This window comes from Corapipo altera, unplaced genomic scaffold (assembly GCF_003945725.1).
Source record: "Corapipo altera isolate COAL_440 unplaced genomic scaffold, ASM394572v1 48b, whole genome shotgun sequence".
NCBI lineage: Eukaryota > Metazoa > Chordata > Aves > Passeriformes > Pipridae > Corapipo > Corapipo altera.
This window is the reverse complement of record NW_020884884.1, coordinates 8,549,889-8,566,980: the sequence shown is the minus strand read 5'-3', so window position 1 is coordinate 8,566,980 and position 17,092 is coordinate 8,549,889. Positions and strand designations below refer to the sequence as shown.

At 34.3% G+C, this 17,092-nt stretch overlaps 1 protein-coding gene across 1 annotated transcript in view; it reads left to right on the top strand.

The window, feature by feature from the left end:
* Positions 1-17,092, top strand: part of LRPPRC (leucine rich pentatricopeptide repeat containing) — a 76,658-nt gene that overhangs the window by 28,778 nt on the left and 30,788 nt on the right. The window contains exons 22-24 of the mRNA XM_027641569.1: positions 1,242-1,446; positions 9,129-9,253; positions 9,814-9,920. Of these exons, the coding sequence (XP_027497370.1) occupies positions 1,242-1,446; positions 9,129-9,253; positions 9,814-9,920 (437 nt within the window). The remainder of the gene's footprint in view (positions 1-1,241; positions 1,447-9,128; positions 9,254-9,813; positions 9,921-17,092) is intronic.

Here is a 17,092-nt window from a genome sequence, read left to right as displayed (position 1 = left end):
CAAGTACTGCAACAATTCATTTAACTTTTTATAAAGTATGTATTTTTCTGTTACTATTTTTTTATATGTTTGTTATTGAATTTTAGATTTAACCTGCAAATTGCCTGGAAATTTTGGCTTTTAATGAGTCTCGCAAACTGCCTATTTGTATTTCTAGATGTTTGTATTAAGCTATTAGCTCTTTAATTTCTGTAATGTAGTCTAATATAATTCTGTAGTTTACATGATTTGGTTGATCTTTAAAAGAACTCTAGACTGTCATCAACTTTAAAAGGTAATTCTGAATATTGAGTTCTATGATTTTGTAGAGGGCTTAACACCATAAAAGTGTGGTCCAAGCCTAGATACAAAATGTTATGGTTTTATATAAAACACTATACAATAAAATAAAAAAGCTAATGTAATTTTTTTCATGTAAGATCTTCCTTTGAAATTTGTCTTGGCCTCTTATTAAGCTTATTGTTAAAAAAATAATAAACGAAACTGATGTTTTCCATATCATAATAAATCAGATCATGACCACCTCTACATTAAGCAGTTTGAAAAGATAAGCTTGCTTTTAGGAGCATAAATGTCCCTCAGAAAATAAAATAATTCATAAGTGTAGCCAAATGTAAAGTGGTCAAAACATTCTGTCTATTCAATAATTAAGAACATTATAAAACATGATAAAAATGCACTTATTCCGTATACCAAAATGTTTGTTTCTGCCTTACTAATGAAGCTTAATGAACCTAATGTTTTAACATGCAGTCTGTTAGAAAGCTTTCATTGGCTCTCCTTGGCTAATTAGTATCGACACAGCAAACAGGCCCTATCGGTATCAGACCATTAGTCTGGCTGTATATACAGTGTAAACATATCTTTATTATCTGGCCTCGTGACAAGCCATCTGCTGAAGAAACAATGGAGTGATTTAGCAGATGTTAGCATTGAACGATAAAAACATCCATTTAGTAGAATCTTGCAGCTATAGGGCAGACTGTACGGGGTTATGTGGTGCAGAGTGGGCACACAGTTCCTATCTATAATTTGTAGTCAAAGTTGCAGCAAAATGATAAAACCATGCTATTGTGGATTTATAATTGTAGTCTCGTTTAGAAATGCAAGTAGTAATTAACTTGAAATCGGCATTATACACCAGAATTTACATTCCTGCTGGGTTTGAAATGCTGTTTTAATAGCAGTTTGTTTTCCCTACATGAAATTACCTAAGGGTCTTTTGTGTTGTTTCATTGTAGATGCTATTAACATTCTAACGGAGATGAAAGAGAAGGATGTTCCTATCTCAGGCAGAACAGTTGCATCTCTTTCCCGCATTCTTAATGCCGCTGCCATGCGAGGTGAAGTTGAAACAGTGAATCGGTTACACGAGACCATTATGAACCTGGGCTTGGCAGAAAGTCCTGCCCTTCATTCCCCCCTGATTACAGTTCACCTTGAAAAGTAAGCTATGTTTGGGCTTCAGATGAAAGAAGTTATGATATTTATTTGTGTTATATGACCTGTGTATGCTGCTCGCATGCCTGTTTGGAAGTGCTCACGTGCATAAGCGTGTACACATACACACACAACACTAAGAAAAGTAGTGAATGAATATGTTTTCCTAATTTAACTACGTCTGTTTTCATCAGGCAGACATCATGTGTGGGAACAACAGCTGTGTTTTATGGTCACATCAGAGATGAAGTGGCTATATGTTGGAATATGCTTATGAATTAGTTTGTTCTTAAGTCTGTTTGACAAGATAGCTATTCAGAGCATGATAGGTGTAGTCTCAGCTCTCGTGGTTAAGTGGTATGTGTTTTCCCATCAAAACAGCATTATTTTACTGTACCTTCCAATATATCTCAGGTGGGTTGAAGGATAGTTGTTGAACACTGAAATATTTTTAATTCACATAATTCAAATAATTTGATATTATTGCCAATAGACTGCTGTGTTGATGAATTTAAAATTCAAAGAAAAAACTGTCCGACTTGTCTGTTACGCTTGGGAGGGTCTTGCCTATATATACTCTTAATACTATTTATTAGAGAAAAGCAATTTTATACAGTCGTTCTGTCAGGAAGTATATGTAATTCCATGTGTTATGTTCCTTCACGTAAATTTTCAGTACAAGGTGTAGAATATGTGAATTAATGTACATATAAACTATAAAACAATTTCTTATTAAAATTAAGTGAAGGGTCTCTTCTCACTTCCTTTACTGTATGTACAATCCTTTTATTATTCTTTTCTGTGTCACTTATGTGGTTCCTGGATTTTAAACTCTAGCAGCTAGAGTTGATTAATCAGTTTCTTGAGATTTGGTTCATGTAAATGAAATGTTATTTGTTTAAATATAATGCCTATGAAATGAGTGAGTTTTTCATGATATCATGTAAGTCAACCATGTAGAGGTTTCTTGTTCTTGTAAGTACTCTGGGTATGCAAGGTCTGCGTAACATTTTCTATATTGAAAATTCTTGTCAAAAAGATGTAAGTCTTGGTAGATGTATGTGCATTCTCTTCTAAAATTAGTATTTTAGTGTAGTGGTCAACAGTTAAGAATATAGTGTACATCTTTTCAGTCAGCAGCTCTTCCTTGATTACATCACAAGAAAAGGCAGATGTTTATGAAAATAATTTAACTGCAATCATATGTAACTAATGTGTCGGAAAAATACCTGATATGCTTTGCAGTGTGCAGTAAGAGCAGCTGCATTTTACATAATTGCTTTATGTGCGTTGACATGCAAGTTGTACCTGGTGCTGCTTGGGTTCTTTGCACTTGAGATGTAGTGTAGGACGATGTAGATAAAGATGTGATCATCTGTGGATGAAAAGCAGGATGGCAATAAGTGTTATTTTAATTTAATTCTACGTTCTTTTGGATTATAAATGTTTGGTTAAACATTCTGAAAAGTTTCTTTTTTTAACAAAGGAAGAGACTTTTAATGAGACTAGATTAATAAAGGAGGAAGTAGTTCCAGACTGTGGAATTGTGTGGCTGCAAGTCATTGACACTCACCTGTATAACTCTTATTACATTTCATATATACAAATCCAGTGCAAAATAAGCTCATTTCCTGTGGGTTTTTTGCTCTTTTGGGTGGAGAGACTGATTCCTCTTCAGTGGTGGACAAAAATGGGAAGTTTTTTTCTGCATAATTTGCTTGGGAGGAATAACTGCATTTCACTGGGTTTTTGTTGCTGTGGTTTTTTTGTTTGTTTGTTTTTTTGAAAGTTATGTGGCTGAAATACGTGTAATACGTGTTAGTCGTTTCTTTCAGCAATAGTGCTTACTGTTTGCCATCCTACAGCCCAAGTATCATGCTGAAGCGCTGTCATTTAGCTGCAGGTCATCAGCATGCCTCTGAAATTAGCTCTGGGATATTTTTTAATGTTCCACAGCAGTGGTTTTGCTAGTGTTTTGTGTTCTTAATTTATTTCAAACTTTTTAGTTTCTTGTAATCTGTGATTTGCTTTTGGAGGTTACAATTGTAGGTGTAAAATGTTTTCATCTACTCCTTTTCTCCAGTCCTGAATATTCTGAAATTTTTAAGTCCTAGTGCATGTTAAACATGACAATTTGCAGCAGAACATGGAAAAGAAAATAATGTTGATGATGGACACGTAACTTGACAAAAGCTAACAAAATCTAGTATTGTACATTTTGCCTTTAATATTTTGAGAAATATTTAACTGAAGTAACTAGAGAGAGAACTCAGACTTAACTTGGGGGTTTTTTGACCCTGAGTAAGGGGAACTACCCCCCTGCTTTAAATTGTGTTGATTTTTATTTATGACCTTTACCAGTTTCTCAAGATGGGACAAACCACAATCTTGGTCTGTCATTCAAGACCTCCCCTGGACCATATGACAAAAATCCTAGCTTCTAAAATCTGCAAGGATGTAAAGAGCTTGTACTTTTTCTTAAAATACGTCTTACTTTTGAACTGGTTCTTCCAACTGCTGATAATTAGAAAAGCTTGTGTTACCTTCACCATGTAAAAGTTCTTAAGATTTTAAGGTTTGTACTTTTGGCTTACATCCTCTGCCAGCTCTCAGGGAAAACCTATTTGAACATGAACATATTTGCTGAAGAGGTTTGTGAAGCTGTTCCTGTCCTACACAATATTGGATAATACCTATTTACAGGATGATAAATTGACAGATGAACTACTGTTGCTTTTTTTTCTTTCCTCCAAGAAAACTGCACAAACCAACTTTTTGTACAACTAAAAACAGGAATACATACCTTAAAACCTTGATATGGTTCCTGTTTTTTCATTAACATAGATTTGTTTCTGTTCTCCTTGAATAATATCACCTTTGACAAAAGAAAGAAAACATTTTCAAGTTTAAAATTTACTAATTCCCTGTATCAGAAATGTTCTTAAGCAGAGGGAAGAAAATTTGCAGGTAAACTGTGAAAACATTGTTACAGACCATATGAACAAAGTATTTTGTAGTTTTAAGTCAGGAAACACAAACAGTTAATATCTGTATATTAAATGATCAAAAGGCTATAGTTGGATTGTTTTTCTTTAAAATAGGTTAGTGTATTTTAATACAGTGTTGTCTGGTAAAGCGTTGTTGGCTTGTTTGTCATTAACCTTATATAAACCCATTTTGATTAGTTTCTTATGTAGTAGATAGAGCATGAATGCAGTGCCTTGACAATTTTTCTTCTGTTGTTTTCATTGAGTTAAATTCACTTATGGTTTTGGTTGAGATCATTCAGTGGCACAAGTTATTTGACTTTTAAATGCACTTTTTAAAATAGGCATATTTTTAAACAAAGTGGTATTTTTAGTGGGGGAAAAATATCTCTAGTGGGGAGAGGTTTTTTTTCTAATTTTTAGCGGCTTTATTTCAAATATTTGTATTAAAACCCTTTACGTGTTGCAACGAAATTAGGGATGTTTGGCTCTCTTACTCCATTATTGCAATTAGGAATTTAGCATCATCAGTGCCAAAGGACAAAAGTGTCTCATTTGCCCTATGGGGACAGGACAGTGATAAGATGATTTTTCGTCAAGGATCATTGGGTCGTAATTAAGTTACATTCATGGCTATTGCTTTTTGAAGGATGATTGGTAAATGACAGGCTTCATGTGCTTGCTATGGACAGTGTTCACTAGGGTTTTTTCTCCTTCTGTCAGAAAATCCTGTTGAGTCTGATAATGTAAATGTGGCATTTTATTCTGAACAAAAGAGCAGGGAAATGAGCTATCTTGTCTAATCATTCAGTTGTTTAACACCGACTTCCAGTTTAGACTCAATTGGCTGGAAAGCACTTGACATGTGAAGTTAGTGCTGTTCCGAACGCATGTTTGAGTAAATTTTAAAGTAAGTGACAGCTAAATTGTACCTAGGGAAATTACAAAGCCTTCAACACAGTTAATTTTTTGGGGAGGATTAGTTGTAATTGCAACACCAGTCTCCTTGAAGATTCCTTAGTATAGCAGATGAACAGAAACACATTTAGCTCTATCAAGAGCCTGTTCTCTTTTAACAGAATAATTTTTGTAAAGCTGATTGCACCTTGCTGAATTGACTTCGCTCTACACTAACATCTGCTTCAGATTTGTAGAGAGGGATTTGTTTTACCAGGCTACCCTCCACCCCCACCCCAGAGAGTCCCTTTTTTCTTTCTACCTCTCTAGTGATTTCAGGTTTGAGAGCTTTTCAATCAGTAAACCCCTTAGGTAAATTGCCACTTCACTAAAGCTTTATGCATAATGTTGCAGCACTTCATTCCAATTAAAATCAATATTTGGAGTCTTATTTTTATCAGGCAGACTCTGTGGTTGGGAAAGTTGTTTATTACAAGTAAAAGGGTTAGATTTAGTGCTACATTCTTGAAGCAAGAGGAGAGTGGCTTGTAGAAATTAAAGGGGACTGACATATCCATGCACATTATAGCCAGTCCTGCTACGGTGCGTTTTGCAGAAACTCTTGACATCTGAGTAATTTTGGCTCTTCAGATAGTTTTGTGTGATTAAAATTGCCCCCACAAATATTTTGTAAAATTGGACCCATATCTTGGGACTTTATGAACCTCCTAAACAGAAACCAAAAGAATCAAATAACTTGATATCTTAACCTGAGCATCAATTTAGCTGAAAAATAGCCAAAGTAATATGGGACTTCATAAGGGCCAAGCATAATGTAGTGATGGCTGAGGCTCCTTCTGTCATTCAAAAATAACAGTATATGTTCTTTTTTAAAAGAACAAGTTTCAATGTGCTGGAAAAATACACCTAATCTTTAAGTGGAACAGGTATTAGTCCTGAACAGATAGTATTTTTGAGTGACTTAAAGCTGTAGTAATCTGACCAACTCAAAATGAAGCGTGGATCATCTATGTTCACATTTTAAATACTGTTTATTCCAAACTGACACCAGAAATCAGATTTTTCCAACATGGCTATGAGTGTATGGGCTTTATTACCTTTTCGACTTGATCCATATTAATTGAATAGTAATTTTGGACCAGGCTTTTAATGCAGTTTTTTGTGCAGTTCTATTTTTTTAAAGTTAACCATAACAAGAAACTCACTAAAATGTTACCTCTACTTGAAATTTGAAACCTACAGTGAGTTCCTGATTTTTGTTTTCTAACGGGACTGTAAAAACTGCTTACAAAAATAGCTGCTGGTACTTGGAATTAAATGCAGTTTGTGACAATTAAAAAATACTACACATTGTTGAACAAATTGTACAAGTTCAAGTACTAACATAAGCTTGATCATTTTTCCTTTGCAGTGGTGATACAAACAATTTGTAGAGTCTGAACTTCTCTGTCATTTATTGTTTTATATTTGTCTCTTGCCAGTTTTAGCGTGTATCTGTTTTATAAACCCTGTCTTCTAGTAAGCTGTGGGTGACTGGTTGGTTGATGAAATGTAACTAAACAAATATATCTGGTTTTGATAAATTCAAAACAGTTGTGTGTAAATCGGTGTGTATGATACCGACCTCCTTAAATGCAGACTTATTCAGCCTCTCTGAGCAGTACCAGTAACAAGTACAATATTTCCATTTTTGTTGTCTCAGGTCTTCGCTGACTTTTTTTCTCTACGTGTGCAGTATTATTGCCTTCAGAAGTATACATTTAGAGACTAGAAAACTGTTAGTATTACTGTTTGAATGACATTCCAATTAGTCATTCATTTATTGATAGGTTTGACCTAAAAACAGTCACTTTGATCCTTTAGGAATACAGCCGAGACAATACTATGGCTGTTTGAGCATCAGTCTGAAAAGCTAGATTTATCACTGAAAACTTTAATTTAAATGTATAAATGTTGTTGTGCCTCCCTAGAAATTGAGTAGTTTTCTGTAAAACTGGGTTTTTTTAGATGTTAACTGAACTTGCATCTAAAGCAGAAGAAAAATACTGATTACATAAATCTTTATATCTGACTATGGTAACTACCATAGTATTTCTCTTTTATGACAGTAATCTAGCCTGAAACATCTACTTGCAGTTTTGAAATTAACCTGTAATTTAGTCTTCACCCCAAATGACAAAAATTCAAATGACTCCATGGGGTGCCAGAAGATGCACTGTAAACAGGGCTCAGTAAGGGGGATAAGGTAGAAATCCATCATCTTAGGTTCTTTTTAAGAATGCCAGTATTTCTGAACAAAATTAATTCTTCCTGTGTTTTACTCTTAAAAATTTTTGAAATACTAGCCTAGATTATGGAAGTAGTACGTAGTAGTCTCGATAGTTCATTCTTTGAAAAAAGCAAAATCTGTGCTGCACAAGAAATGTGATGTGAGGAGAGGACATCTGAATTGGGCTTGTTTAACAATAATATCTTATTTCAATAAGGTTCTGTTGATCAATAATAAAGTTACTTCAGGAATGTTAAATCGTTATTTAGTTTTATTATAGCCTTCAGCTGCTGCTGTAAAGTGATATTTAAAAAAAAAGATTTTTTTTTTTCCTTTGTAAGACTCTTGAAATCTAAAATGCAGTCTTACTGACTGTTTGGCTACTTACTACATTTTTGTGTGTGTGATTTTAGATTGTTTCAGTTTAAACTTTCCCCTTCAAAGAATAACTTCACATATTTTTACCAGTGGTTGTCCTCTCTTGTTTTAGGTGGATTTTTTTGTTTTATTTTGTTCTGGTTTTGACTGGGTTGTAATCCTTTGAAGAATAGCCTGCAACAGATGATTAAGTACTGTCAGTTGCACAGTATAGAACATTAATTCATATTTGTTGTTAAAAGTTCCAGATGTGATTGTTTCTATGACTTTTCAGTTTTGCATTTTAACTGTGTACACTTCTGAAGGTGTTAATAATGTATACATACGGTAAAATTCAGTGAAGGATTGGGGTATCAAAAATGGAACTATTACATTTCACTTGCACTTGCTGCTCAAAGACTCCTGAGTAAGTGCATTTAAGGAAGTCAGCATGTTCTGCACTGATTTACTAGTACATGGATATATACTGTGACGTGGTTAGACCAGCATAAAATACATTTTGATTTCTTAATATATTGTTGAATTAATTGCAAAAATTATACTTTTAGCAGAAAATATGCACTGCACTCTGACCTTCATATAGAATGGAAAAATGCTAGCCCTTCCATTGTGTTGAAGTGGAAGTCAACATATGATTTATAGCCAGTCTGTTAAGGCATAGAACAAGTATAAAGCGATCTAAAGAACTGTGGTTATCTTAGTTAATTCTGGAGATCTGTGTTGAAACAATAATGCTGTGGAAAAATTGTAAAGAGCTTAGAAATTGAAAATGTCTAAACAGAGATATTTGGATGTAATTTAACGTGCACAGTATTACAAGCAAGAAAAACAGAACTCTGAAACAAAAAGTGAAATTTCCGTGGAATTTGGGTTTAGTCAAGATAGTACCTAGCAGAACTTAAGAATATTACTTCAAAAATAAAGTGTGTCTAATGATGAGGACCATTTACACCTTTGTAGTGAACAGTGGTCATGCAATCAAAAATTATCTAGTCAAGGGGGAGAATACACACTTGAATTATATAGAGACTGCTAAATGAATTTTCTATGAAATTATAAAGATTAAAGTGGCTTCAGCATGTGTTACTTCTGCTCAGAATGTCTGTTTTTATTCTTGTTTTGTTTTATTCCACAAGGGATGACATGCCTGCAGCTCTGGAAGCTTTAATCAACTGTTATAAGAAGTATGGTAAAATTCTTCAACTTCATAACATCTACTGTAGACTGGTAGAAAAAGGAGATGCTGATCTTCTGCAAAAGGGTTAGTTTCATGTAGTCAAATGCTGTCTGGTTGTATGAAGTGTTTTCCGGAGGCTTTTCTTCCAGGACTTGTGTATAATTCCTTTGAAATGAAAGAAAAAAATTGTTTGCATTTTTATGTATAACTTTAAAGCACTTAAATGATGCCTACGTTCTTCAGAGTAAGAAATTGATTATGATTTTAAATGTAGAACAACTCTGATGTTTGTATAATACAGCATTGAAGCAACATACCTGTTTTTCATATAGTTGTGCATTTCAGAAACCTAATATCCTCATTTTCTATGAGCAGAGATGCCAATATATAGTCTTGTCTGTTTTGTTGAATGTAGTTCAAAATGCAGTGCAGGTAAACAAAACCATTTTTAATATGCTCAAACACAAAGCTTCAACAAATTGTGTCATGTTGTAATCATTCCATATGTTTCAAAATTTATCTTCCTATAGCTTATTCTTGGAGTTTTTTGAGACTTGGAAAATATTGGTATTAGGAATGTCTGACATAAATATTAAAATGCATCAGTATGTTTAATAAATTAACGAGGTTTATTTTCTCTTTAGTTTCAGATTTTATAAGCAGAGAATATGGTGACATGATGGCTCTTTATGATCTCTTCTTTGCCTTCTTGCAAACAGGAAAATACAAAGAGGCCAGGAAGGTCATTGAGGTGGGATTTTAACTGTAGTACTCTAATTGTGCAGCTATTTAGACTCTTAATTAGAAACATTTAAAGTTTTTAACCTTTAATTAGACTTGTTCTGATTCATGTTAATAGAATTCAATTCCAGTAATAAAAAACCCTCGGCCAGCTTTATTTTGTATAATTACAGTTCAGAAGAGAGACAGTCGTCTTGTATGTTGAAATTGTTTCCTCACTTCTTCAAATTTGCTCTTATATATCAAAATGATATTTGCATATTAAATATCGGATTGTGGAACAATTAAATTAAACTGGCATTCCTGGGTGTAAAGTTGCTAATCCTCTTTCCGAAGGAATTCTTTGTTCTTAAAAGCACTGGAATTTAATTTGCTGCAGACCATGCTCAGATTTATTTGTAATGCTTGTCTACAAGTTAATCAGCCAAACAAGTGCTGTCTGCTACTGTTTGGCATTTAATTTAGCATTTCTTCTCTCTCTCCCTTTTTCAGGATAGTAAGCAGCTTATAGAAAGTGGTAGGTGACAAACTTGGTCTATTTAGGATTAGTATATTTTATCTAGACTTGATTGAAATTGTGCTTACTGAAATTGATAAGTCAAAGGGGCAGCTGCAGAGTCTGCCCAGATTATGATTATTTTTCTTCTTAACACAGTTGTATGTTTTTAAAATGCTGCATAAGTTTTCCAACTAATGTATGGAAGGAGGCATCTTGCAGAAAAAGTAATACTTTGGCCTCGACGTTTTTGTATTATGTGCATGCACAACTCTTTTTGTCTTTTCTTTCCTAAGACAAAGAATGCTTGTTCTCCTAATTCCCCTTAGAGTATATGAAATACCAGTTATCCCTACTTGAATTGTCTAATAGAATTCTAGCATTTGAAAAATCTAAACTGAAGATCTACTTGTTTGTCTGTGGTGGAACAATACTGTCCTGCTGTGGCTGAAGGGAAACTGCTAAGCACAGTGCTGAAGCATTGATATTTCTATTCTGAGAGGGTTTTTTGGAGCACAAAGTCTCATAATACACAAGAAGAAAAAAAAAATCAGTATCTGACAGTAGATGATACTGAGGAGTTGAGTTCTTTTTGCAGTGATTAAAACATATAGGAGGTAAAAGGATAAAATCTGAGATTTGGAAGTAAAATTAAAGCTAAATGAGTAAAACTGTAACTTCATGTGATTTAGCAGCTCTTTCTTTGATACTGGCATTTAATTTCTCAAAATTTATATTGGTGTCTGGAGCTCAGTAATCATGAATAGGAAAGTAAGGAAGTTATCAAATTTGTGGGGGCTTTGAAACTTTTGTCATTCTCTTAATAGGTACCAAATTATCTTTGCAGATATTCAGTATTTGGTAATGGATCATAAGTTTTAGTAGCCACAGATGCTTAAGCATCAAATACCTGGAGATTAAATGGAAGTTTTCCTGACTTTTAAGCTATTTAAAGTAGGTTTTCTTACTTTTACCTAACTTCTACGAAGTATGAATTATAGCTTTGTATATACTGTTCAGGAAAAACTGTTTTAAAATCTGGAATTATTAGTAGTATAGGAATTTAGCTAGGAATAGTAAGAATGTATTTTACCAGTGGATAAAGTGGCACAAAATCGATTACTATATAATGCATTATATTTTCAATATGGTTGTGTTACATAACAATATGTGAAGTATTTTCAAAGCAGTTTTTTTCACAAGGGGAGGGTAGAAATCTTAAAATTGATATTTGCCGAAGAAGGAAATTTTATTGTTTTAAACCTTAGGGAAGTTCCTATTTGCTTTTTTGTTCGTTGGGAAATCAAAACCCTGATCAGTGTAACGTGGAAGATGGAGTACGGGGTGTATGTGTATCCTTTTCTCTAGTCCAGTGGGTTTTGTTACTAAATTACTTCTCTTGATGGTCATCTCAGATAGCTTTTCTATTTTCTTTGCTTATGAAATAAGCTTTTCAGATGCTGTTGCATAGATTACCTTTTAGCATGTACTTTCATCAAATATTGCTGATTATGGCGGTCACTTGGTTTTAATGATATTGTTTGTTTTGAAAGTATCTGCGGAATTAATGAAGAGTATCTACAAGGGTAGTAACGAAGCTGGAAAAAATTTCCTTAGGAGCTAAGGGTATGAAAACCTTAAAGGATATGGTTGCTTAAATGGAGTGTTACTCAGTGGAGACCACTGCCTCTGCTTGCTCTGACTATTTTTAGAAATCAGAGGTACTTGAGGCAGTTATGTGAAATTTAGTGACAAGTGCTGCTTTGAAAACCTTGAAAGTCAGAGCCCTAGCAATGAGAAAATAACTCTTAAATCTCAAATCTTTGGTAAAATGTGAACGGGTGGCAATACTGGGAAAGAAAGAAGGGTAAGATTTGAGTGAGATTATAAAAATCAGGTCAGAGTTGTGTATGTTCCGTTATCTGGCCACAAATGTATTGTGAATGCATATATATAAACTTGTGTTTTGGGATATAGCAAGAAAACTGAAAGCTTTGGGGCTCATCTCCTTGCTGGAAGAACAGCAAGACTAAGTGGAGAATGATAGTACAAAAGAAGGAGCTGAGGCAAAGAATGCCTCTGACCAGTGCTAGAACAACCAGACTGAAGCATGTAGTAGTTTGGTAGTGCAAGTCTCTTCTGAAGCAATGCTAACTGGAAGAGAAACTGTGATTGAGAAGACTGTGGGGGGAAATGCAGTTTCTGAGGCATCACAGAGTTTGTATGATAGTGCTACTGGACTGCCTTGTTAAGCTTTTGAAAGTCTGTGCTCTCAGAGGCAGTGGCTCCAAATAAGGTAGCCTTGGCTGCTCTGTGAAATGTAAGTCTATTTTATTCTAGCTGTGCCTGGAGATTCCTGAGCCCTTCAAGTCATGCTGTGGTAGATGGATGTGCTGGTAGATGCTATTTTGCTTTACACTGGAAACAAGTTCTACCACTGGCTGCTGTAGTACATCAATGCATGATTTAGTCTTCTTAAGTGCAGTTCAACTGATAAGTAAGCTTTTGTCTTGAGTCCGTCAAAGATGATCCTGTCAAAACAAAGTTGGCACATCTATCTGTCTTACCACAAGGTCACATACTAACTTGCTTTCTCTTGGATTGGCGTAGTATGACTTCTGTGTCATCAAATCTAGCCCTGGCTACTTAGGATTTTTCCCTTGCTTGGAAAGGCAGCTTAATTGCCTTTTGTCCTTGAATTTTTTTTTCCATTAAAAAAAAAGAAAAAGAGGGAAAAACTAAGTCAATGTGTTTTGAGTTTAACTAAAATAAACTACATTAAAACTAATGTAGGCTAAAAGAAAGGGATATGGATTTTCAATGAATGGGATTAAGGGAAAAGTACCTTCTAGAAAAATATTTGCTTTGCCTGAATGTTGTCTTCAGAAGTATTTAATCAAATTTCCTCCTGGAGAGAGATCTTGTGTAATTATTTTTTACTCCAGGTAGTAGATCAGAGAATCTAGAATTGCCTGGCCTAGTATTCCTTATGTCTGCTGTATAAATAATAAGAGAATTTTCTAGACCCTAGTCCCCCAGATCTCTCCAATCTTACCTGTTGGCAGTACTGGACAATTGAAAATCCCTTGTGTTAACTCAGTTATTGACTGTCACTTTATTAACCTAATAGAGCTTGTGCTTAAGAGCTGTAGTAATTTGAAGGTCATCCAGGAGAGTAGGAATGAAAAAGGAAATGTTACACCACCTTAGGGGAATTTGTTTACTCTCCCTGTCACCTGTTACTTTGTTCTATTGTTTTCATGCTGCACAGAGGTTTAAAGATTTCAGTACCTGAAGTAGTTAAAGTACAGTTGATGTCCGTCATTTTCATTCAGTTTTAATTTTTTTTTAATCTCTTGAGTTTTGCACCAAGATCTTGTATTTGCAGCTGTGTTACATGCATGATGGTTGAATACATTTCGACTTGACCTTTTTTCTTCATTTATTCATGCTGGATGCAGCTATTAAAATATTTGCTTAATCTATGTGTAATGAAGCCCATGTCCACTCTTGGCCCTTTCTGGTAGAGTTAGAAGATTTATATATCGTTCAGTGCTGTAACAGTCTTGCAGCAGAGGCAAGCTTGTCTATAAATTTGCTTAGCAGAAGTCTAAACGATGTTTTAATGGAGTAGAAATGAACACTGCACACCTGTGACTAAATATGCAAGGTTTAAAACTGGTGTTAAATCCATTTCTGCACTGTATTGATAAAATCATTGCACTTTATATGAAATACTTCATCAAATAAGGCCCACATTCAGAAAGATAACAGGTTACTTGCATTTTTAGTTGAGTGCTTATGGACTCCTCCTATAGGAACTATGGGTTGGTAGCAGTGTTGGACTGTCTTTGTGTTGTCTGAGAGATAACTTCTTGAAATCTTTCTAGATCAAATCACATCAGCTGTTAAATTAACGGCTGTTAATTTGTTACTTCAATGAAAGAGTAAAAGCTCTCGTTTCTGCTCTGGTTTTGGTTTTACTGGAAGTGAAGGCTAAGAGGATTACTGTATTTGGAATATAGGGAAAGATCTCAGAATTGTATGGCAAAATTTTTCAGATCAACCTGTACAGTTTGCTACCACTAGAGGAACCTGCCTTGAAAATGACAAGGGATAGTGCATGGCTTCAGAATTCTTTTAACCAGATTTTAATTAAGTGGGATACTATCTTTATCTTCTGCTCTCATATTAAATATGTCATTTATATTTAATAGTTAAATATATCATACCATATCCCACATATCTCAAGACATTTATGTGAAGAATTGAGGGACAAATGTGAAATAGTTCAATGAAATGTGTTCTGATGTGAATAAATGCAGGAAAAGGCATTTGCTGCTGAAATCTGAGACCTGACAAACGGACTGGTTTGGGTGAGTATAGTGTACAGGAATATATCTATCAACAGATGTCAGGTTAATTTAGGAGGTAAATAGATTTAAGCAAAGAATTGTGACATACACTGTCAGCAGACCTCAAGATACCAGTTGCCATTGGATTTAATCTACCATAAAAACAATGAGAATATTTCTACTTGATATTGAGAGATTACAACCTTCTTTCATCCAGATTGCTTTTTTTAAGAGTCTACATCATAAAATTGAGTCTTGCTGATTTTATGTTGGAGATAAACTATCAGTAGAAGATGCTTTCTTGATTTGTGACAGCAGGATTTAGGGGGGGGGGTGTTTATGTGTAATTTAATGATGGTTATATCTAGTGTCTGAATTTACCTACAAAGACTTATTTTTGGTCCTGTTGAGAAAAGAGTGGAGATGATTAAAACAAAATTTAAATGTTTGTGTAACAGTGGTCTGAGATTTAGGGATAGTTTGTAGGGGGTGTAATAGCTTTTATTAGAGTAACTGTACACAACTGAGAGGGAGGAGAAAGGCTGAAGAGCTTTTAGGCATACAAGCCCTATAATTACAAGAAAAAAAATTTTTTTTCTTATTATTGAGTCCTGGAACCCCAAGAAAAGCATTACTTCTCCTTCTGAAACTAGACTCCAATAGAGTTAGTCATTAGTGAACTTGGATTGTGTGTCCATGCACGTATGTGGGTTAAATAAAAAAAAAAGGGTGTTTACTAGTTCAGTGCACATTATTTAGAAGTTCTTGAGTATTGCTCTCTTAAAGAAAAGGAATATGTTTCAAATAAGTAAATTTGGTACAGGAAATGACTACTGAAAAAATTCCTTCAGAAAGAGAGAAGGTAATGTCTTCAGAATGTGGGATCATGGCAAGAGCTGTGCTTCTTTTCTTAGCTCCAGGGACTTTCTGCTAGAAGGAAGAGGTTTATAATGCTTTTTTCATTCATCATACAACATAAAACCACATTTCAAGGCCCAGTGCAAATTTTTGCTCTGTTTGGAGTCTAGGATATTCTTGATGATTTTGTTTTGAGCAGGGTTTTTGCATGTTTATGTCACCTTTTCTTCCAGTGTGATTATTGTTGTGAAGATCTCTTATTGCCTAATAATAATACCTCACTGCTTAATTTATCTTTGAAATCCTACTGGTAAATGTAGAACATTCCAACAGTGATTAAACATACATCAATCCCAGTTGTCATGAGTAATGATTAAGTTGTAAAACTCTTTCCTATTTTTATTTTACTAGTTTTGGAAAATAATCAAGTTGCCTTACATTTTTCTCAATGTTTGCCTAACATAAAGTAACACATGTCTCTTTCAAGTGAAATAAATTAAGTCATGAGTATTTACTCAACAGATACTGATTGTATTGGTAAAGTCAATGAACTCTGATGCTGACAGAAGTTTTGAGGCAAATACATACTTCAGGAAAAAAAAACACAAACAGTAAAAACTTTCTCACTGGAGACTGTAAGCTTGGTATTTTCTTTTTGTGAACTGCTTCTTTTTATGTAAAAATTAACCTAATAGAACTAGACTGGTTGCTATCTTGAGTAATTGTAGGATAGGTGGAAAGGGGCATGAGCCTGAAATCTAATCATTCATAACAGGAGTGTTAGGGAGGGTAGGTATGTAGACATGTGTCCCTTTGTCTTTCATTAGATATCTGGTAGTGCAAATAAAATATCAAATACACGCATGACTTGCAGTGGAGCAACTCATAAGTTTTAATACTTCAGTACTGCATTAAAGTACTTACCCTCATCAAACATGAAAAGTAGTTCTATTGAAGGTATATTTATAATTGTATTCGGGCTTTCATACAGTTAACCCTTGCCCAGAAAGTTGAACAAGTGTCCAGATATTTCAGATGAGTTTCTTGTTAAAGACATCAGTATTACAGGGATTGTGGTGTGTTTAGTCATATTTGTTTCTGGTCAAAATTGCTTACAAAGAACAAAAGGAATGATTAATTTTTTAGAGAAATCCCATTTTGGTTATGAGCAGTTTGCAAGGTTTTCTTTTTCTTTTAAAGAGTAAAGTGAGTGAGAATCTTTCTATGCTGTCATCGAAGAAACCATTTTTTAAATCCATGACAACTAAACTTCTTTCAAAGTGGGAAATGAACTTCTAGAAAAAGTACTACTTCCACTGCCAGCCATATACAGCTGTAGCTCTTATGTCATCCTGATAGTACAAAACTTAAAGAAAAGCTGAGCTACAAGGGAACTAAAATAGTTTATTAGACAGCTGATATGATTGCAACCAGAAAGTTGCTTTTTGATGCATAGATTATAATTAGATCCCT